This window comes from Geospiza fortis, unplaced genomic scaffold, assembly GCF_000277835.1.
Source record: "Geospiza fortis unplaced genomic scaffold, GeoFor_1.0 scaffold162, whole genome shotgun sequence".
Taxonomy (NCBI): Eukaryota; Metazoa; Chordata; class Aves; order Passeriformes; family Thraupidae; genus Geospiza; species Geospiza fortis.
This window is the reverse complement of record NW_005054316.1, coordinates 1,723,706-1,748,003: the sequence shown is the minus strand read 5'-3', so window position 1 is coordinate 1,748,003 and position 24,298 is coordinate 1,723,706. Positions and strand designations below refer to the sequence as shown.

The 24,298-nt window shown below is 37.8% G+C and overlaps 1 protein-coding gene across 2 annotated transcripts in view; it reads right to left on the bottom strand.

The window, feature by feature from the left end:
- Positions 1 to 22,557, bottom strand: part of SHPRH (SNF2 histone linker PHD RING helicase) — a 45,555-nt gene extending 22,998 nt beyond the window's left edge. Inside the window, exons 1-13 of one of the 2 annotated variants that reach the window (XM_005420071.3) lie at positions 21,875 to 22,557; positions 21,342 to 21,471; positions 15,295 to 15,513; positions 14,895 to 14,973; positions 13,961 to 14,111; positions 12,566 to 12,671; positions 11,829 to 12,085; positions 10,284 to 10,979; positions 7,582 to 7,833; positions 6,702 to 6,780; positions 4,616 to 4,779; positions 4,269 to 4,525; positions 1,392 to 1,513 (exon numbers count right to left, since the gene is read on the bottom strand). In XM_005420071.3, coding sequence (XP_005420128.1) covers positions 1,392 to 1,513; positions 4,269 to 4,525; positions 4,616 to 4,779; positions 6,702 to 6,780; positions 7,582 to 7,833; positions 10,284 to 10,979; positions 11,829 to 12,085; positions 12,566 to 12,671; positions 13,961 to 14,111; positions 14,895 to 14,973; positions 15,295 to 15,513; positions 21,342 to 21,471; positions 21,875 to 22,513 — 3,151 coding nt within the window. In that variant the 5' untranslated portion in view covers positions 22,514 to 22,557. Of the gene's footprint in view, positions 1 to 1,391; positions 1,514 to 4,268; positions 4,526 to 4,615; positions 4,780 to 6,701; positions 6,781 to 7,581; positions 7,834 to 10,283; positions 10,980 to 11,828; positions 12,086 to 12,565; positions 12,672 to 13,960; positions 14,112 to 14,894; positions 14,974 to 15,294; positions 15,514 to 21,341; positions 21,472 to 21,874 lie in introns of those variants that run through there. The other variant, XM_031056283.1, reaches the window with a different exon arrangement.
- Between the last annotated feature and the right edge of the window lie 1,741 nt (positions 22,558 to 24,298).

The window sequence follows — 24,298 nt, the reverse complement described above, 5'->3', positions numbered from 1 at the left end:
TAGGGAAATACAGGCCTAGTAACAATAGCAGAGGCTATTGACAAGTAAAGATAGAGGATGCAGTGTAGAGTACAGCCATGGGATGCTAAGAGATGGTGCACAGGCTTGGCAGTGAATAAGAAAGCCATGGCTATAAACAACTCACCCACAGTCAAAGAAATGCAGACTTAGAGCTGGACAAAACTGGTTTTAGGGGCAACAAAGAGAACAAAGAAAGAGTATGTAACATTCATAAAAGGCATCATGTCCACTAAATTCGGCGTTTTCATGGAGCTGCAGACCAATGAAGAAAGAGAAAGATGCAAACATGCTAGCAAACATAAAAATGACCCTCACTGGACTCTTGGGTGAGGAAGAAACCATCAAAACAAACATCTTATTCCTACTGATGAAGGCAGTGACAACTGGCAATTGCACTGCCACCACATCTACCAAACCATTGACTCAGGGTCCAGATGAGCCTAAGTAGAAAGTGAGCAGAAAAGCAGGACAAGTAGAAACAAGTAAGTGTGATTGTTACTCTTTTCTTTGCCTGTAGCAATAAATTTGGACTAATAATGTAAATTTTCAATTATACTAAGATTAAATTCATGGCCTCACTTTTATGTAAGGTGTGCTTCCCCCCTTCCTGATAAAGAAGACTGAGTGTAAGGGTAATACTGGGGGAGGAGTTACAGACCAGAACTCTGCCTCTTTTGTCCTGCTTTTGTTTCTCATCAGACGAAACTTTTATCAATCTGGTTTTCAAAATAGGCCAAAAATGATTTTTGCTACTAGTGCATTTTAGAAGCATTATATCTGTATGTAACTCTTTTTAAGCACTTAACTGTATCAGAAGCACTTATCTCCATGCTGCAATTGTAACAAAATATTTCAAACGCACTAACTACAGATTAAAGAATCTGAATATAGTCCTTCTAAGAAGCAGGTAAGAGAAAAGGTAGTTTGCCTGTTCTCTTTGAAGGAAGACTTTGACATGAGCTGGAAAAATTCAAACAGCATGTCAACTTTAGAAAAACTTGGAAAAGTGGCATTTTTACACATTCATAATGGAGTAATTTTAATTTATTTTTATTTTGTGGCACACTCAAGATTCATATAATTATTTTTGATTCTCATTCAAAGTTTTTTTTGCCTTGTAATTTAGACAACATCGACATTGACAGAGCTGTCTAGCAGGAGCAGCAAAAGGAATCTTAGCAGTCAGCATAGCAGTTTGCATGGCTGGGGCACAAGGGAAGCCCAGAAAGCAGTACTGATAAAACAAAAGCAGGTTAAGTACAATTACACAAGTATGACTTCTTTTAACCTCTCAGTACCCAGAGATGGAGCATATCCTTTACTCCTGTACTGAAAGGAATAAAGAATATGCTACAGCCCTTTGGTCTTACCTTTAATGATATGGATACCAGCTAAGCCATTGAGAGCACACACCAACTGTCGGTGAGCTTCTTCACACTCTGTTCGACACTTCTTTTGCAGAGAGGCCAACAGTTCCTCCATGGTCATGGTGCTGAAAAGGAGACCAAATGGCTTGAATTTGAAATAAAATCACAGTACTAGAAAACTCATGCTGAGCAGCATAGCAGATCATTACATGCATCCAACGTATTTTTTTTGAGATTTCTTTACTTTTTAAAAAACCTCTAGCTGTCAGAGTTTCTTCCTGCTAGAGCTTTACCCCAACTTGAGTGTGTCCAGAGGTTGCCATGTCCTGGAACATCAAGGAATAAGGAGCAAGAAGAAAATTTGAACTTGGTAAAATAATCCTTCATGGGGCAAAATATTGTTCTCCTTCTGTTAGTGGTGAACTGCAAACAAGCAACATAGACCTCATTTTGTCAAAAGCTGTTCAGATGAAAACAGCTATGACAGACTACACTTCTACCCTCTGCCACCAATCTAAACAAAAAAACACATGAAGTGTCAATGTAAAGAAGAAAATGTGTGAAATGAAAACAGAGAAGACTAGCAAAAATCATTCTAAACTTCCTTTTCTACAATCCTTGACAAATCCCTCTAGATTTGTCATATCTGCAAATTATGAGAGGAATTTTACCAGAAGAGAATTGGCTTCACATAAAAATACCAGAAATGAAAAGACAGAAGCAGGAACAGAAATGAGGAGGATGCAAGAAGGAAGCTTGAAGGGTACCTTGGAGTAAAGCCACAGGTTAAAGAATCAGAGGACTGATATGAAGAGACAGGAGAGTAAACAATAGCAACAGCCTACAACAGCTGAGGCTGCTTCTAATACCAATTGCTGCTGTTAGACCAGAGACCACTCCCCTCCACTGACATCCTGCTCCTCAGCCTCATTCACCTTCAGGAGAAGCATTTACTATTTGGTGTTCAGCACTGTAGAACAGAGTACTGAACTCTTGCACAGACTGGGCTCAAATTATGCTGGAAGGATGCCCTTCCCTAGGCCTTTATTTTACCTTCCTTGGAACATTGTTCCAGTTGCAGAAACTGATTCTTGGTTTTATAATACAGTGTTACACCAGAATCAGCTTTAAATCAATATAATCACTATTCATAATTACTGAATTCTACAAAGGAAACAAAACGATAAACACACTTAACATATGCTGATACTTCCACCATTGCTACCTTTTATTTTCTAAACCATCCGCAGTTCCAAGAAAAATTGCTACAGCAGAAGGATGTACATATAAAATATGCAATTAGATACACAGCCTGAGACTACCAACTAAGGCAAACAGAAGGGGTTTTTACTCAAGTTAATTAGGAAACCCTAGAAAAATCTCTTTTGAGAGCTTTTTTTTTTCTGAGTAGATCTCATTTACTGCCTTCACTACACAGGTGGGAGAAAAAGGTCCTCTATCATAGAACAGAAAATGCTCAAAGTCAGGTTTTTAATCCAGGCCCATGTCTCTTATCTATATGCTCCAGCATCAACTTTCTTATTTCAGGAAATTTCCTTTATTCATCAAAGGTCCTAGCAGAGAATTTCTTCATTATTCTCCTACATATAACCAAAGACAGGAACCAAATCTTCTCTCTATTCTGGGAATGTCCACTGCTGCAGTCAAGTTTGGGTCACAAAAAAAAGGTATGTAAACAGTGCAGGGAATTGATTTTTCTTTGTACACGTGATTTTTAGAAAGATTTAATTTTCATTACTGGCTTTTCCATCAGTTACTATGCAGCTCTCACTGTGCAACCATTCCAACCAAAATCAACACAGAACGAAGCTGTTCCCACCAGCTCAGTTTACATGTATTTCATTTATACTACATTGGTTCATTTTAATGCAAATAATCTTGTATGATGGGTAGGAATATTGATTTCTCCTATGTCTGAGTCCTTGCTTCCACATTAGCAGACCGCCACAGTATGTGCTACAGCACAGTGGCTAACTATTGGTCCCTGCTCAAGTAGGTGCAAAGTCAGCTTCAGCTGCTTAGGCACTGCAGGTGCCCTGTATAACAAAGAGCAAGGAGTAGGACACAAAACTTCTAACAAGGATTGAAAGTGACTGAATAGAAAGGATGGAATAGGAAACAGTAGCAGTAACACTGGCAGCGCTAAAAATTGAAGTTCTTCCCTACCTGTAGCTTAAGAAAGAAACACAGACACCACTCAGAGGCTGAAATTGAAACAGTCTGCTCTTTCACAAACTCCTTCTAACTGACTGAAAAGGTAGCAGCTACCTTTTTTTATAATAGGACTGGCAATATGGGTTTTTTTGGTTTAAGACCAAACTGGTACTTGCAGAGCATTTATGGGGGAAGATGATCTTGAAAGCATGCAAATAAAAGAGCATTTGTACAGCTTTCAAGTTTGTATATATATTTATAAATTCTGCAACCTCACATTAACATTTTATTTGAAATAAAGAATTATTCCATTCTGTTGATTCAATTCTTTCATTGTTCTCATTCATGAATGTGAGCTTTGTACGAGACAAAAAAAAAGCAGAGGACTTAAAACAAAGAAAAGAATTTGGTTTGTTTCACATTCACTCTGTTACCTGCAACACTCTAGACAAAGTAAGGCTAGAATGCCACTGGAGAATCAATTGCCTTCAGTACTATGTTCTTTAACACAAGAATTACACTAATGAACCCACTGTGCTTGTTCAGCTTCTGAGGTCATATTACCCTGGTGTGCATAGTCACACATTTAACTAAAGAAGCTTAAATTAGGCTTATTTGAGGACTGTACAAGAACTTGCACTGCTGGAGACAATCAGAGTTTTGCTTTGGATAAAGTAACCCATTTAAGAAATGACAGAAATTCACCTTTTCTGTAGTGGCAAGAACTCTCCCCGAACAGCTTGTGGGTGACAGCAGGCCTGCCTGAGCCGTAGCAAAGGGTATAGAATAGAAGTCACAGTCCTTCTATCTAGGCTGCTAAGCTTAAGAGTCCAGTCTGAAATCTTCCTGAGTTTTGCCAATGCATCCTGGCAGCACACCTCGTGCTGGCGATGATAGAAGTGTCTCTCCACAGGAGAGAAGTGAAGCCAGTGTATATTTTCTGTCTGAGGGGGGATTTGAATCTGAAATTAAAAATAGAAAGTAAGTAATTTGCAAATAAAACTATTGATAAATGAAGTTCAGGAATTCTAAAGCTCAAAACTTTGATTTACTTGGTCAAGCACATCCTTCTTTGCTGATCTCCACATGATTTTCGCAATCAGACTGTAGAGAGGCCGGGGATTTTTCCTACAATAAGGTCGATATAGTAGCTGGTCCCACCAGTGTTTGACCCAGTAAGGATCAACTCCAAGGAAAAGGACTAATCCATACAAATCTGCCAAGAAGAGAAAGTGTTTGTGTTTTAATACTTTGCAATACGTCCCAAAAAAATTTAACTGTCATGCAAAGCCTATGAAGCATAAACCATCTCCATTCTGGCCTTTATCTTTTGCATTTGTTTTCCAGTCATTCCCTCAGCAAAATATTTAATTTGAGGCAAGGGAATGGGTGGTAGAAAGTGGGAGTTCTCTCCTTTAGCTCATTTTTGATTTCCACACAACTTGAGAGAATTTAGCTGTTTGTGAGACACTTTCCTAATTTCAAGCTTAGCAGAAGAAAGCAAAGAATTTAAGCCTATTCAGAGCAGAGATAAGAGGCAGAAATTACATGATTGCATATGGTTAACTGGGTTTGCCAGGTTTTTCTAAACCAATATTGTTCAGCATCATTACTTCAGAGCCTGCTGTGCACCAACTGTCTGCTGCCCACAATCCTAGAAGGGGCTGTGATTCAGAAGAATTTTCACTTATCTACTAATGCATAAGAAATTAAGAAAAGACACTTAAATTGTTTTCTTGCTTATTGAGAGAATACATCTTGCTAATTCTGCCTAATTCAGAAACTCGCCACTTTTTGGAATGAAATTTAAGGACATACTGACTTTAAACGTCTGTCTTAATCTTACTGGAAAAATACAGAAGCACACATTTAAATGCTGCATGGGGATACTGCAGAAACAGAGATATGGGATGATATCTTCTAGTTCTTGAAAATCTGGTGGCTACATTCCTTATTCTGTTAGCTTTATCATAATTCAGTATTCAGCTGAAAGCATCAAGACATTCACCAAATACATCATAGATCAGAAGAAGAAAAATCCTGGGAATCATTTCTGTGCAAGAAGCAACTGTTTATCCAGAACTCCTATCCCACTGCATTACAGCAGCAGTGGCACAGATTGAAATGAGTCAGCAGTTTTCATCCCTGAAGTGATGGGAGCTGCCTTAGAGTCTGTCAACATGTATTATGAACTGTATGGTATTTCAGATATGTATTAAATCAACACTATCACACACAGAACCTTGAAGGAGTTCATCACGACACTAAAATCAATCATTTCTTTCTGCAGCTTTGCTTTATTAACGCTGTATTCTCGCAACTATTACATGTATTTATAAATTTAATTCAAAATTCCATTATGAATTAATCTGAAATATTGATTTTTACAGCTTAGTATCCAAACAACAGTCTACAAATGCTTAGACTGATTTATCCACTTTTAAACACATTGCCCAGTGCGTACCATATATTCCAAAATCCATCAGAGAACACAGGGAGACAAAGCAGTTAGTCAGCTCCCTTTCTTTTATTCTATCTCTGTCTGAAGCCTGTCTACAGAAACTGAGTACCACACAAAAAAAAGACAAGATAAATGTCACCTGCTAACATACAGCTACCTACTCCACACATCTCAATTCATTAAGTCCTTACATAAGGACTGGAGAGAGTTTCATAAGCTTTAGCACGATTTTTAGAATTTATATTCATAGCAGTGGATGCCCACAGAAGTTCATACAGAGCTACGCAAAAAGCAAATACAGCTTTGCTTGCTGTATTTGACAGTTCACAGGATTCTGTAACCAGAGAAGACTATCTGCTGTAAAGAAGGGTTAATATTTATCCACTCCACTAAGTGAAAACTGAAGAACACACTTGAGTCAGCTATTAGACACACAGCTTCTCTGCTCCCCAAAGTATTTGTCTAACTCAGGGAGATAAAAAGATTTCAACTCTTCGATTTGTATATTGACACATGTATTGATGGCTTTATTATCATGCTTAAAGTTTATGGCTTACAAAGTTAGAGTACCTAGTGGATTCAGAACAAAACTAGCAGACATTTTAACTGCTTCAAAGCCCCACCTAGTTATCAGCATAAGGAAAGCCCAGAGATTACACTGCCACATAAAATCTCACCTTCTAATCCCCGCTGCACAGGAGTGCCACTGACACACCAGCGATTGATTCCACTCAAACGGAGTGCCATCTCAGCAGCCTAACAAAAGGACATAGAGCCAATGGTGAGAAAGGAAAAACTGAGTGGAACACAGTCTGACAACACGCGGATCTTATTTTTGAGAAGTCTGAACATCTTTTCAGAATGTACCCTCAGACCTAGAAGCAGCATTGGTGCAATATATTATAAAAACATATATGATATTTTTGATCTTTTTAGAAGGTAACTGAAAGCTGACAAAAGCCATATCCACTTCCAAGCAATTAAGTGCAATTAAGGGCTCACAGAAGGCAAACAAATAGCAAAATAAACTGTATGTTTAAAAAATTCTAAACATTAAAGCCTGTAAGGCATTTATGTAAGTAGCATTTTTGTCTTCCTGTGTTGGGCTAAAAAACTGGACAAAGACTAATTAAAATAATCCCCCCTGCAGACTGTATCCCTTGAGTTTGCAGACAGACCGCTGACTATTTTAGCTTCTAGACCCAAAGGACATATCTATGCCTCTGAATCACATCACTGAACAAGGCTAGTGTCTTGTTTTAAACTATCAAATACCATATACAACATGATGACCTAGTTCTTTAAACTGTCAGTATAGATTATGTTAAGTATTTTTTGGGCTGGATATACTTCACAATCTTCCAGAATTCCAACAGGAGAACCGTTCAATGGTAAGTATCTTCAACAGAAAATTCACTTCTGAAGAACAAGGGACAAGGACAGACTACATGAGTGTACTTTGAACATTAAGAGGGGGGAAGGAAGGACTCTATTATTTACAATAAACTTGTCCAAACATTTTCAAGTTAAATGAATGCATGACCAGGAATGTCATACCTTTGCAGTGGTGCATTCAACCATTTGTGCCTCATCGAGGCAGATCCTCCACCACTCCACTGCCACCAAGGGGCTGGGGATGGCCATGTAGCGCTTCTGGTTCCTGAAGCGGCGCCCGTCCTCGCTGTTGCTGTGGGGAATGTCCACGTAGTTCAGCTCGGAGCGCAGGACGTCGTAGGTGGTGATAACCACCTCCTGCTCTGCCAGCATGTGCGGCTGCAAAAAGCCGTGCTTCTTCACGCCTTGGTACACCTACAGGGATTTACAGGCAACAGCACAAGAGCAGAGAAGGGAGGTAAGAATGATAAAAATGCTAATATATCAGTACAGCTCAATATGTGCAAGCTTTTAGCAGTGTTGCTCATATAAAAAGAAACTATTCATAAAATCTGAAATCATCTAATAGTATGGTGGGAAATTCATCTAGGTAACCTAATAATAAATACAATAGAGTCATGGATGCAAAATTTGTCAAAATTTTTATGACTTTGCAAAACATTTATTTCCTCTTTTGAAGGAGAGAGTACTTCATGATTTTCTACAGCAGTTATTTGTTGTAACAGTTGTTTGAAGATTAAGTATTCCATAATGTGGTATGAAACAACATTATACAAATTACTGTTACACGTTCAGTCTTTCCTTTACTGTAGGGCGTTACCTTTCTTCCGAAAACTTTACTCACTAAAATTTAATGGATGATTAGGCAAAGACAGAAATACGCATCAAAATATATAAAAACCAGAAACGACACTCTGAGTAAAGTTTTAACTACAGAGATTTAAGAGATGAAAAAAAATACCCTAGGTAAAACACAGTCCCTGTGCATTAACAGAAACCCTTTATATTGACATTTGTTCTATTATCAGAAGTACTTTTCTTATCTCCCTCATAATGTTAAGCCAAATCCCTTTAGAAACATGCAGAAGTTAAAATAACTGCTCTTTACCCCTTGATGATCAGCACATGATTTCACTGTTAATTTCACTCTTAACCCCACTTCTTCTCCCAGTAATAATCTTCCTCTACATTTGTGCATATGGCAACACTGTTTCTGTCAACTGAAAGAAACACCTGCAGATAAAGTCTTTCTATTGAGCCCCAGAGTAGGACAACAGAGTAACCCAGCTCACCGCACATGAAACAAAAGAGAGAAGGGGAGCTTGGAAGGGGAAGAAAAAAGAAACAAATTAACAAAAAGGAGCACGCTCTCTGAAGAAACCAAGAAACAAACAGCTGCCAAAGTCTAATGATTTCTTCAAGTACTTATGAATAGATTTTCTGGAGATTTATAACTTGGCCAAGTTTTGATTGTTTTCACAGCAGCAGGAAAAGACAATCTGCCACAAAGCAAGACTTACTGATAAATTTTAATTTCTTGTTCTATTACATAAAACCATTAGAATTTCCCATGGGTTGTAAGCAGTTGAAGAGTAAAAAACACGTCACATGCAATGCAAAAGTTGTTAACATGGGAAACTGATTCTTTGAAATACCTCCATTACTTTCATTTTACCTTAACAGAAAATAAAACAACAAATTTTCATTTTGAAGCAATACTGAAAACAAGTCTCACAGTTGGCAGTTAAAAGAAAATGAAAACAATCTTGCAGAATGGAAGATGCCACACAGTTTAAAGTACTGACATCCAGTATTTAAACTATTTTATTGTCACCATGTACATCCATTTCTGCTAATTTTCATTAAAGCTGGTGTTAAACGTGGACTGGGCTCTAGGAAAACCATGTGAGTTTTACACATTTGTTAGTTCCTGCATTAAATTTAATTGGACTACTCACACAAATAGCACTGGAGGCCTAGAATTCATTTATATGTTGGGCAACTATGTGTAATAGCCAAAGGTACCAGACATATCCCTGAATACAAAGTTATATAAATCTGCTACTACTTTGTTCAAAATACAAGTGATTGATAGCTTTCACTTGTATTGATCATCACAAAGGTTCCTGACTGCTAAAAATATGAAGGACAAAACTTGTCTGCATCGGTAATAAAAGACTCTTGAATACTGTGATAACAGTTTTTTTAAAAACCTGTATAGCCATTATTACTCTAACTATAATTAGATTTGTTCTAGTGACAGGGTTATTAGAAATCAAGTAAAAGGACAATACATGGTCTCCAAATAACCAACATCCTAATAAATTTGGTAGATGTTATAGACACAATAGCCAAGTTGGAACAGTATTGTTTTCTGTAAAAAACAATGCCCAGGACTTCTTTTATAAAGCCTGAGAACCAGAAATGCAAAACTACAGGCTTTACCTATAGAAACATTTTTTATCTAGAACAAAAGGAGGAGCAACAGTCTGAGAATTGCTTAAGTGCACGTGAACAGTGAGACAACACTCAAAACACCCATAGACCTTCTTAAGTTCCTTGGTAGTCTTTCAAACAGCCTTCCCTCTCAGAAACCGCACTAAAATTTGCTTTCAGCCACTACACAATCTAGTCCACTGGTTTATCTCCCAGTGACCAACTAAAGCAGAAAAAAACCAAAAAAAAAACCTAATTGCAGACTGTCTTTCTGGGACATCAATGCACCACATAATGCCAAAGCATTGGTCTAGCAGCAAGAAACATAGAGCTCTGGCAGAGAGGACAAAGACCTCTGAACTTCGAGTGATGCAAGCTCTGAGCCTTGATAAAATAACTCTCCAGAATATGAAGCTCTATAATCTTACCAGAACTCGAAGAGATGATGATCTTACATGCCTGTTGATCTCATCTACCCACTGGTGACAAATAGAACTCGGAGAAATTATCAGAGTTGCTCCTGTGGAAACTGGTTTCATTGCCACAAGGCAATGGGGACAGTAGAAGGGCCTGCTCTTCAGGTTCTCCTCTTTGTAGTTTACACATTCTGCATGCTGCCACAGGTAACATTTCAGGCACTGCACACGAGCTTTGTAGTCAGCCAATCCAAGCTCACCACAGATGCATTCAAAACGATATTCAGAGGTATTAAATGGAAATACAGAACTGGTATGTTGCATGCTACTGCCAGCATGTTCTTGGGAATGTGAGGACTGGACCTTTGGGACTTCCTGCTGGATAACAGCTGTAGGTTTAGAAGCATCAACATCAGGATGACTGCTCATGTCACTGGAGACAAGGAGGTTGTCATGAAAATCAGGAGATTTTGGGACCACAATTTCTTGCTTAACATTTTTGTCTTCTACAGAGTTCTCATGATCTGCTTCAGATCTCCTGTTGTTTTTACTAGTTGTACAGTAATCATGTTCTTCCATGGTGATATTCTCATGTGAAGCAGTTTCAAAGACATTTTCAGATGTTTCATCACTGTTTCTTGATTCTTTGGTTTGAGTTTTAGCATCAATCAATTGCTTCTTCTGAGTGTTTTCTGAAGTCCTCGCTACCTACAAATTAACCAAGAATGTAAGATTTTACATCCTAACTTGTCCAGTGACATTTAACAGCTACCCGTGCTACTTAATGTCTTCATTAATGACACAGCCAGAGGGATCGAGTGCACCCTCAGCAAATTTGCAGATGACACTAAGTTGGGTTGGAAGGGACTTTAAAACTCATCTAATTCCAAACCCCCTTGCCATGGGGACACCTTCCACTAGACCAGGTTGCTCAAAGCCCCATCCAACCTGGCCTAGAACACTTCCAGGGTTGGGGCATCATTGTCTCTGGGCAACCTCTTCCAGTGTCTCACCACCTCACAGTGAAGAATTTCTTCCTAATATCTAAACCTATTATCTTTCATTAAAACTATTCCCCCAACCTGGTCTAGTGGAAGGTGTCCCCATGGCAAGGGGGTTTGGAATTAGATGAGTTTTGAAGTCCCTTCCAACCCAAACAACTTTCTCCTCACCCTTTTTTTTAATGCATACGTAAACAGATCAGTACATAGATATTAAGGGTTTACATCAATTTCCAGTTTGAGGATTTGGTTAATGTTTACTGGTGTTTAAAAAACAACTTCACAGTAAGAACAATACAACTCCCAGTAACACTATTTTAGAAGACTTATGACAGATGTAGTTAATATTTTAGCCCCAAATTTTATCTACTTATGATTTCTGCTTCTTTATTTAGGAGTGTCAAAGCAATTGCTGCAGTTTTCTTCATTTTTACCACCAAATCAGTGTCACAGAGCTAGTGTACATAGACAGTACAGCTGAGAGAAGCATGCAATTGGCAGAAAAAAAGAACAGCCTTTGCAACATTCTTTGAAATAACTACAGCAGCATGATTACCTGCTCTTTGGCTCTTTCCCGCTTCTTCTGTTCCTTGTAATTCTTTCCCAGCTTGAAAGACCCAGCCAGACCATGTCCTTTAACTTGTTCAACCACCTGTTCTGCAATTAGTTTTTCTAGAGTTCTTTTGAGAAGCCGTCTATTTCTTTGCGTGTCGTACCTATACATAGAACTGATGTACTTAAATATTGCAATTATGGATGCTCCTTTCTTCACATTCATTTCCTTTACGGCTGCTAATATCATTACACGTAAGCCTGTATGAAGAATCAAAACAAAAAATTAAGTTACCTCACAGAATGCATATTAAGGTAACTCTAAACATAGCGCTCATCTAAAAAATACAGATAGGCAGCAGTTTTGACAAGCTTTTCCTTGATGCAGCTTTACAGATTGCTGTTTTGCAATGATTCTAAAACAACGTTGGATAGCAATAGAAATAAATCACCCAATTTTCTTACTGAGGCATAAAAAAAGACAGCTTATTTAATTTAAATGCATAAACTCTTTACAAAGACCTCTAGTTGCATGGAGCTCTGTAGCAGAGTTCTGAGTTAGTAGCTTTACTTTTAATTGTGGATCACTTGTTTGTAGCATGCAATCCTACATGACAGAGTTCAGCAAAAGAATAACTTCATTCTGAAGAAGTCAAGAGTAGCCTTGAGCTCATAGTCAGTGGACAATATAACACAATGCTAAAAGCAAAACGCATTTTAAAACTCATCAGAAATACTTACTGGGATACTGTATTTTTTCCTTTAATTTAGGCTCCATTTCCTTTGGTTTTTTCTTTTTATTTCCCTCTAAAGGTTGAGGTGGAACAAAGAAGTTCACAAGCTTACCCTAATGCAGACAACATTAAATAGTTATTAGCTCATGTCTCTTCACTCTGACCTTCATTAATCTCCTCATATTTGAAAGTAAGCATGAGCTGCTACAAATATATGTTCTGATCTCACCAATTTGCTCAGATAGCTCTTTTTTAATGTACAGAATGACACATAATTCAGTTCAGTTTCTTGGCAAACAGTGTTCAGCACCCTAAATGAAACACAAAGGGCAGCTCTGAAAGCCTCTTGGGTCCTCCACTGCTTTAGCATTAAGTTGTAGGAATCTACAGATGTAAGTGATCTAGGTTCCTGATGGGGGAGGAAAATATATATTTAATATATAGCTAGAAACACAAAAGGAAGTAAGCAATATAGAGGAAGAGCCCTAGTCAGCTGTATAAAAAGTATGTTTTTCCTTTAATGGATTGCATCCCAAAATTTTACTCTATTATTAGAGTAATATATTAGCTGACATCTGTCCCAACTACTTACATCATGAAACAGTTTCAGTAACTCCAGCCCTCCAAAAGCTCTGGTCTCTACCTATTGCTATCAGTTGGTGTCCAGGCACTTTAGTGCTTATACTCCTCTGTTTGCACCCCTTGGTGCTGACCCTCTTATATATTTAATAATCACCTTATTCACTCTATGAATTGAGTCCTTTTAACTGATAAAATGACAAGCAGGCAGGAGATCACTATGATAAATGTGCAATGAAACTGGCAGCCATGATTTCCAAGGGATGAAACTCACAAAGTGGTAAGAGTTTTCTTAAGAATAATGGTCCTTTCCCTTCAGAAAAAATTTTTGGTTTTAGTGGATGTGACAAGTTTTCACAGTATGCATGATGAGGAAAGTGAGAAGACGGAAAACTGTTGCTAAATAAGCTAATTTATTATATGAAATAGAGGGAGATCAGAAATCTTTATTCAGAATATAAAATGTCCCTATTTTAGCACAGAACATGTGTCTAATGGATGTTTGATACCCATCAATACAATGAAGAGAAGGAGAATGACCTCCAACATAGTAAACTAAATTAAATTATTTATACACTCCTGAAGCCTGTCCAAACTATATTAACAGCACAACTGCCTGATAAAACCATTGAACAATGGCAAAGGATCAACAACTTCTCATGCAAACTGTTCCAACATTTATGCTGCCAAGTATCATGTCCTACTAAGGGAAAAACTTTCACAGTAATAGGACTTTAAATATGGATTTCTAAAGCAAAAAAAAGTGCACTTGCATTCATTCTGAAAAGCATTTTCTTAATAACTCTCAACCTGGTTTCCTTACCTCAGGTAATGTCAGATCATCTTGTTTAATCTCCGGTCCAGTATGATTCAGAATAAGAGCCAAAACTTCTACTGTTTTTCCAAGACCCATCTCATCTGCCAAAATACCTCCAGGCCACTGGGGTCCAGCAGTTGGATACTCACGGATAATGCTAAAATTAAGTACATTCCCAGTGAAAGTCAGTTACTACAGAACGTTGTGACAGACAAGAGTGTGTTCAGGGACACACAGCATAGCTTCAGCAAGGCAAAGTTGGTAAGGTGAGGCGTTATTTATTATTAGTTTAGCCAAGATTAACAAAAACTAGCAAGCTTTTTGGGTGTATGAACCTGACCAAGACAAATATGTATGCCAGAATTTTTAGAATTTTTCCACCGCCTAATAGGCCTTGCCTTGCTAACGTTAGCATATCATAGCACTAGTCTCAATAAATTTGAAATATTTTTATTTTCACATGTCGAAAAGATCTGAAAGTTACATAGGGAAAAATAAAAAGCAAACTAGCAATCAAAAGGTTCTATTCTGACCAAGTTAATGATTAAAGAGAAACAGGCTTAGTAATGCAATACCTAGCATTAATAGAAAGCTTTATACTGCTGCCTTCCTTTAGACTTTGAAAACATTGAAGAAGAAGATCAATGCCTCCCATACTCTAAATTTAAAAAGTTAATATTAAACCATTAAATTATTGTCTTTTTTAAGAAAAGCTTTAATAATTACATCTTCAACTTGAGATCCACATATTTATCTGTAAATTACATACTCAAGTTTGTTCTTTTTTTCAAATTAAAGATATCACTGTTCTAATTCTTTAGTTGCTAACTGAAAAACAAGTTATGGAATATCTTCTATCCCGCAGGACAAAGCTACCAACATGGTTTTCACAAAGTACAACCCTGAGATGTCCTCAGAAAGAGTAACTACAAAAACGTACCTGCCAGTAAATGGATTATAGTAGATTTTTATTCCATCCAGAGTGATCACCTCCCGCCATAGGAAGTGCAACGCGTTTTCTACAGAGAAAGTGTTCACATTAGTATGATGAAGTTTCTCTATTAACAACACACTCCCTAGAATTATTCAGCCTTTTTGTGACATTAAGAGAAAAAAAGCTGAAGTCCACCTCCACAGAGCTTCATGACCAACATGATACATCAACTGCCGTTCAGCAAAACCTAGCTTATCGTTTAGTGTACCACCCAAACAACAGTTTTTATGAAAATACTAAAGAAATAACTCACAAAACTTCTAATCAAACAGCAAGGAAACATTACTGCTGACAACGTAATTACACTTTCCACAATTATGCAAGTTTTTCAAATCCATATACTTGCCACTGCTTGGAGTACTGGTGTGGTTCTCTCGGTGAAGCATCCAGTTCACAGCCTCACTTTGGTATGGCCTCAGAATGGGAATTAATGCAGGATGCTGCACATCTTTTCTCAGTAATTGGATATCCTGCTGATGGGTGTGGCGTACAAAGTCATAAAGCTCTTCAATATTTTGTCGCTCTAGTTCTGTGTCAGATTCTTCCTCATCTTCCTCCAACTCGTCTGCATACACCAAATAATTCAAGACATGCATCATCAATCAACTTGGGACAACATTTCAGTAAATTTTGCAGCAACATATTTAGTTTACACACATGAAAATAAGCAAAGCAAAGTGTCATTTAAACATATGCCCATGACTGCATCTGACTCAGCTAGCAGCAGGAGCAAACAATGAGCAGTTTAATAACTGAAATAAAGAAAAACATTGCAACAATAACAACAATAATAGTAATGGCAATGAAAAGGAAAAAAAGAGAGAGATTAAAAGAGCCCAAGAAACAAGCGATGCACAATACAATTGCTCACCTCTCATTGATCAATTCCCAGCCCATCCCCAAGTGGCAACTGGTGGCTTCCAGCTAACTCCCACTAGTTTATAAACTGAGGATGTTGTTCTATGGCACGGAATATCCTTTTGGCTGTCCTGGCCATGCTCCCTCCCTTCTTGTGCACCTGCAGGGCAAGGACTGAAAAGTCCTTGACTTGGGGCAAGCACCACTCAGCAAGTAACAAATCATTGCATTACAAACATTATTGTCACAGTGAACCCAAACACATGGCACTCATCAGCTACTAAGAAGAAAATGAACTCTGCCCCAGCTGGAACCAGGACACCTAAAAGTTAACATACTATGGTGAGCACAGATGTATACATAATCAGCAAAGCTCTTTCTTTAGAACATAGGTATAGAATGACCAGAACTTATTTATTTAATAGAGACTTTCCACTAAAAAAATTCCAATTGTTACAGAACCACAATTATCTCATGCTTCTGATTTAAATATTAATAAATGACCTTATTGAAATGAGAAAAGTTAACCTTAATTTATTCATCTGGTTAGGAAAATTGTAGCAGCAGGACAACATGTAATTCTCATCACTTGCATCACTGCAAAAATTCAGACAAGGCATACTTTTGAAATTAAAAACCCACCTCAAGAGAAGTAATCACCCTTTGAGACAGAAGGCCTACCGTTCTTATCTACCCTCTAAGAAAGAAGGCCTTGTGCTTATGTATTTTTCACATAATTTGGCTATGTGGGCATACACAGAACTTAACATAGAACAAAAATTAATGAAAACTTCAAGGGTTGGTGTTCTAGAAAACAGGTATGAGAGAATGAAAGACTTGCAGGCCAAATTTTAACAGTGTTTTAGGCCTAAAATTAAAACATCAGTATCAAAAAAATACAGACCGGTTCTAACCCCAACTAGCATTGAAGATAAACTCACCCTGCAGAATTTTCGCAATAAAAACAAACAAACAAACAACAACAAAAAAACCACCACCAAAATTGGAAGCAAGTCAAGGCTATCACTTTAAGCAGGAAGTGACTTAAAGTATATTTAACATTTTAATAAAGCAGCAAACAGCTGGCCCACTTAAATCAGATTTTGATTCTGGTGCCTCAGGCTAACAAGGAAAAGATGTATCTGGGAAAATCAAGAAAGCTTAATCTTATCATAAGGTTCAGAAGCTGGTATTAGGACTCTCTTTCCTGAAAAGCAAGAGCTTTCTTTCATTCAAATGGGTGGTGAAGGTGAAGAATGATTTCCAAAAAAAAAAGGAGGAAATTATACGCCTATATGTGACAGCCATCAGTGCCCTCCCCTAAGGCTTTCAAATCAAAGGAACAATCCCAGAGCTTGTCAAGGGAAATGAGAAAACTGAAAGACATTAAGTTTCTACATATTCATGAAAACTATATATACGACTTGTAACGTAAAGAAGGCAATCAGAGTGCACATGTGGGGTTATTCATGATCCAGCCAAATAAAAAGCACCAAGAAAGCATTCAGCTTTATATATTAAAGAAACCATTCAAAGGGATTTTCTAACACATACCCCTCACTTTAGGAAAAGAACAGAAAATTAGAGTATTTGCAAAGCATAACTTTGATCAAAGAATTTGATATATAATGACACCTATCATTATACTTGCTAAAATAACAGTCTTCAAATCTCACATCTTTAAGCACACTAAATTGACTTCTACATAAACTAAGTCTATCCAGAATTTTACAGGAGAGCAAAGACTGCAATATAATTTAAAGCAATTTTTTCAATGCAATTGGATTTTTTTTGTACACATCTTTCTTGTTTTGTTCATTCTTTCAGAGATTTCTTTTTCAATATTAAATGGTTCTACATACCACAGGGATTTTCAAAAGGATGCTAGGGAAGTTTATCCCTCTCAGTTACTTATTAAACAGTGAATATTTAATTATGCTTTCAACCATTTCAAAATGTAATTCAGTTACAGAGATCTCATCTTAACTTTTTTTACATTTGAGAAACAGATGGCATTGTACTATCTAAAAATTCAGTTTCTCTGATGCTTTTCAAGTACTCTATTTAATTCCTTCAAGGACTGAACTACAGTTCTGCTACTGCATCTGCAGTAGGATCTTTCCTTCTCCAGACTACAGTATAACAATATCTGCACTAATGAAAACAGCCTAGATTAATGGAAAACTTGTTGCCTCACATCTGGTAGTAAATAAACAAATATCAAAACCATCGTTGTACAAAGAATTTATTCTTCTTAAGACAACAGAGGGTAAATGGTATATGATGAAAAGGCAAGATGGCAGAGAACATCTGCCTGAGCAGGCAGATTTGGCTGAGACTCAGGGAAAACAGAGTTTATAACCTTTGGAAGAAAGGGCTAGCAGTTCAGGACGACTACAAGGATGTTGTGAGGTTACTGTATTAAATTTTGGGTCCTTCACTACATGACAAGAAAGACATGAAAGTGCTGGAGCACATCCACAGCAGAGCAATAAAGCTGGTAACAGATCTGGAACACAACTCTTACAAGGAGCAGCTGAGGGAGTTGGAGTCATTTGGACAGAAGTAGATGAGGGGGAGACCTTAGTCCTCTCTACAACTACCTGAAAGGAAGTCATAGTGAGGTGGGGGTTGGTCTCTTCTCCCAAGTAACTGAACAAGAAGAAATAGCCTCAAGTTGCACCAGGGGAAGGTTAGATTGGGTAACAGGGAAAAATTTCTTCCCATAAAGGTATAAGAACAGGTTGGCCAGGGAGGTGGTTGAGTCACCATCACTGGAAATATTTAAAAGACACGTAAATGTGGCACTTAGGGACATGGTTGAGTGATTGACTTGGCAGCGCTGGGTTAAAACCTAAATGATTCAATGATTCCACATTAAACATTTTATCAGGTTTTTTTAGATTATTTAATGCACCTTTGCTATGCTTGCCATAACACAGACAAACTTCCTGCCACAAAGTCTCAAAACCATCTAGAAGGATATTAACAGAATTAACTGAGTACAGTGAGGAAAAATATATTAAAATTAAATGTAGCAGTAGAGAGGTCATATCCATTATTTGTGTAAATCCTTGAGCACAACTCCATCAGCATGAGAATTTGATCATCAGTGGGGGGAACAAGAAGTTTCATATTGGAATGTTATTGTATAGATTTCACTTTAGATGGATATTGATAAGTGTTAAAATACATACATAGGTGTAATTTTACAAAACCTCAACTAATTCTGTTTACGGGTGGAATTTAAACTAAGTTGTTAGAAACATTTAGGAGAAATGCATTAATCAGCACAGAATCAAGGCTATATTATTTTATGCTACATCAGTAAGTTCGTGTTCAAAAACTGTTATGAAATGAAACTACTTTCCCATTGCATAATCACCTGTGGTCCTCCTTCACAAAAATTTTTCATTTCGGTGACATGCTTTTTCTGAATTCAGAGCAGAGCATAATGCACACTATGGACTTACATTAGTGGTTAAGTGATCATGTTTTGTTCTCTAACACTTTCAGGATAATTCTTTACTATTGATTTGGTTTCACTAACACTGAACATTAAGTTGATGCATTCACCTACCTACTGAACTGCAACCCTGCTTGCAACAGTTAGCAAAGAGGCCATAATTTTTTTCTTCTGCATTGTTTTCTATTCATCTATTGAATTACTGCTGAAACTCCATTGCCTAGTCTGCTTGCAAGATTTCAGTTGTTCTTCATCTCTGTTACGCTGAATAATACATTTAAACGTTGTTGATACCATTTCATCGATCATTCTTTTTCTCAAAGCGTTAGTAATACTTTAAGCTGCACATGCCTTTGCAGGACTTGACTGGTGATTTGCAATCCTTTATTTCTGTTCTCTGTGCCAGCTATTTTACTTCGTCACTTACATGGCATTCACAGGCGTGAAATCAAGACTCTATTATTATTTCACAGCACATAACGTACATGCTCAAACCCAGTCCAAATCTTTACCAGCTGGCAACACAGCTCATTTATGAACCTGAGCTGCTTGCATGGCTTCTGAAAAGTTAAGGCATGACAACTCAACTTCTCAGGACCACATTCTTGCCCCAGAAACTTTGAGGGGCATGTCTTCCCTTTCAGAAAGTGCCTCTTCACCTGTAAGCTGCACTGAACCAGGTACTCCCTATAAACACATCCTTTAGTGTTCTGAAGACTGATGTCCCAGGTTCCAGCAGAAAATTAGTTTGGACCTAAAGTAAGTCACCAGTCATTTTCTTCACAATCTCTTTTCCCAACTCTTCCACAATGAGAAGACATGCAGAGAAGAAAATGGTGCTTTCTGCTATAGCATTACTTTTATTTCAGCACTCTATCATATACCTTAGACATCTCAAGTCTATGAATTCCCTGGCAACTATTCTGCTTCTAATGTATTTATGACAATGTGTTTCTCCTAACAGATTTAAAACCGCTATGATTCATTTCTAGACCTTAAACTATGTGTTCTTCAGACCTCTTCTTGGATCTGATTTGTCATGCTTTCAAACCTAAACTGGCATATTTGTGTCAGTCAGATTCAGTTTTTGGAAGGATGATTTCTTATGTGCAGTACCCTCCCCATTTACTGAGTTATATTTGCTCATCCCTTGGTACATCTCAAGTCACTCCTCAGAGCTGCACGTTTGTTCTTTGCAGCAGGTAAGGATGTTCAGATTTTATTCTGTTAGCTCTTCCTTTCAGCTTCTCTTTAGCCTGAGTTGCCTGATTTTTATATGACTCTGCCTTTTCTAATTAAGTGCAGTACCGTTTGGGGTGAGTGCTAGGCTTTTGCCACAACACAAACTCTGTATACTACAGTCACGGAATCAGTCTTCAGTCAAAATTTTGAATCAGCTCTACACTCAGGAATGAGACAAAGGTTGGTTCGGTTGTTTGTTTTTCCCACAAGTTTCCTAAGACACCACAACATAAAGCCATTGTTTATCACCCTATAAATCTGTATTACTAGTAAGTGTAATCTGGCAAACATACCTTTAATTCTTAAATGACAGGGAGGCCTATGTTTCTCAATCTGCAATGGTATATTCTCAAAACTGTTGTAAAGCTGCATTTTGTATTATTTTACATTGTAACTGCTTTACAATATAAACCAAACAGAAATCTATTGCTGCAGCTGTGTGATAGGCCCCAACCTAGGAACAAGTTTTCCAAATTTAATTCCTGGTTCTTTTACACTGTTCCTGTATGATTTGGAGAAGATACTGTAGATCTGTTCCAACTACCCCCATGAAACAGTGAAAACTGTATTTACTTCCAAAAAAGTAAGGACTCAAAACACCTCTATGCTTCAGTACCTGGAGAGAAGAATTATCACCTCTGATTTCAGCATAAATGAATTAGCATATGATTAATGGCCAGATAATAGTATTGGGTGAATTACCTAATAATGCTGCCTGGAAGAGTTGCTCTAGATGGCAGGAATAACTATTATTTTCCCTTACATTTACAACTACTACAGAAGACAAAACTGTTTCTGTTCATCAACAATCAACTTTATTGCATTACCTGGAATTAAAAAACTGTAGAACTTTTCCATGAGTTTTTGAATAATCTGATTAGCTTTTTTGGGTCTTCCACCTCCATCACTGAGAAATTCTGGTTTACTTAGCCCAGCTTCAAGAAGGTAAATTCCAACCTGTGAAAAGGTTATACAGTTAACAATTTAATTAACACTTAAATTAAACTAACAATTTAATTAAATTGACAAGAATATTATAAACAGAAGAGCACGAAAATAATAACAGTGGTTTGAAAATTAGCAGGAACAGACAGATATAATAAATCCTAAAAACACTATGTAGAGGAAATACAGCTAAAAGCTTCTGTGATTCTTTCAGGTAATACATTGCTAATGGTGAAAAAATAAAAATATAGGAAAAAACACACTGAAAACATTACAAAGCATGTCAAAACTATAATTTTCATCATATAAATACAGAGTAGCTGCCAGACTTTTTTTCTCAGATGTTTTCATTTTATATTTTAAACCAAAAAAAAAGAGCTTTCAAAAATGCAAAACAAGTATAATGAATGCATACCTTTAAAGCCTGAGCCTCTCCAGGTCTTTGATAAAGTCCAATTATCTTTTTCTTTTGCAACCATCTCAAACCTTCCAATATTTCACCACTTAAAGTTGCCTCCACCAGAATACGTTGTTCATAAGCACCCAGGTATTCTTTTGTTTCATTACTGTGCTCTTCTTCACTTCTTTCATGAACACAGACCTGCAGCTCATCATCAGAGTCTCCTCTCATTAAAGTAAAGCTCCTGTCACAGAATCCATCAGGTAGAATTTGCTCCGAAGGCAGACGAAGAGCAAATTCTCCCAACAAAGCTTTCCAGGACCTATCTGCACGGTATGGCAAGACTATTATATTTAGCTGTACAGACACAGGAGTCAAGATGGAATAAGAGTCTTCTTCATCATTAACTGTCAAAAACTTAACAGATTTTGAGCCACTGCCTTCTTTCTGTACAAGATCTTCATCGGTGCTATCATCATTTATAACAATGAAGGATGCAGAAGTGCTTGGAACTGGAATATGGTCCTCATTAGTTACTTCATCATCTAAAGCCAGCATCTCATTTCTCCGGTCTTCGTGCATATTCCAGCAGAGCTTTTTCTTCTTCTCCTCATCCACTTTGGATGGAGGTGCACGTTTCCGACGACTGCTCATTCTGCCGTTTTCTCAATGGTGCTTTCAGTATCTGCAAGGTGAAGTGAATGAGTCAACAACAGGCATTACAAAATCAAATGGCCACACTAGAATTTCACTGTGCAAAATTCTGGGACACAAATATATGCACTATGCACTCAAACTGTCCAGAAGTATTAGCTTTAGAGGGCCTCCTATTCCTGTGCCATCACATGAAGCTGGACATGAAGCATGGTCTCATACTAGAACTTACAAGTTTGCCACATAGCTACAGACAAAGATCAACAAGACTGCTGCATTTCAGAGCTCTTACTCAGAATCTCGTGGGATAGATATAAACCAAGAAGCAGGGGAATCCTTCAAAGATGGGGGTGGAGGAAGACAGCAAAAAAAACCAAAACAAACCTCCGCAAACAAAAGTGCAGAAGTACAGGAGATCTGGGGGCGGGAGTGGGGTAAACACACTTAAAATTCCTCTTTCCTTTCAAAGCCTACATAGAGCTGAAACTTAAACTTGACACAGGGCTAGTCTGTAGATGCCACTACATTAAATATGGTTTAGAGCCCAAGCTATCAAGGTCTGTCCTTCAAAGCCCCCCACGACCTTGCTACTAGTATTGAATAATTTTCCCAGGAAACTGTGCATCCTGGGCCCTGGATATACAAACTGCTTGCAGAAGAGCCCTCAGTTAGTTATTGTACATTTCAAGGGGACCAATCAGCAAACTAATGTAGAGTCTTACTGATACTGACTAACTGCAAACCTAAGTCAAGACGGACATCCAACTCCCTAACTGAACCTGGGCACAGAACAGACTTTGTGGATAAAATACAAGAAAATAAAGTACAACAGCTAAATGGCATATATGAAGAAGCAAAATATAGAATATTAGATCCATCTGGGAAACTAATAACTACATAGCCAAAATCACATGCTCATAATTAAATACTCAAGCACGTAAGAACTTTTTTCAAGAAAAGAGTTTTTACAAGGAGCCTGAACACAGCAATAGGTCTGTTACTTCATATTACACTTTGTGAGTATAGATATTTGTGTCAACTCAGCTTGTGCATACAACTTTTAAAGGAATGTAGGAAGATAAGAGGAACATATTCCAAGCTACTAAATCCAGTACACCATATCCTGATGTTAAAGGGGCTTATGCTGGAACAGAATTCCTGTTACTGAATAATTTTGTAACGGTCTTGGAAAAAACCCAAAAAACATAACAAACAAACACCGATAATTCATGAAAGCCAAAGGAAATATCGTGGAATATACAAATCTTCCTGTGTTTGAAACTCAAACACAGAATCACAGACTCAATTAGGTTGGAAAGACCGCTGAGATCATCCAGTCCAACCTGTGACTGAATACCGACCTGTCAACTAGACCACAGCACACAGTGCCACATCCAATCTTGCTTAAAACATCTTCAGGGATGGTGACTCTACCACCTCCCCGGGCAGCCCATTCCAATGTCTAATCACCCTTTGTGTGAAGAAATTCTTCCAAAGGTTCAATCTAAACATTCCCTGGCACAGCTTAAAGCCATTTCTTCTCATCCTGTCACAGTTGTTCGGGAGAAGAGGCCGGCTCCTACCTGCCTACAGCCTCCTTTCAGGCAGTTGTATAGAATTATAGTCTCCCACAATTACACAACAGACTTCAGGGAAGGAAGGGCGAGTTTTTCAAAACAATGCACACGGAGCGATGCTGACAGCACTCGAAGCAAATCCCGACGGCGAGCACACACCGCACTCAACCCCGAGGCAGAAGGCTCGCAGCGGCACCCTGGCCTGCAC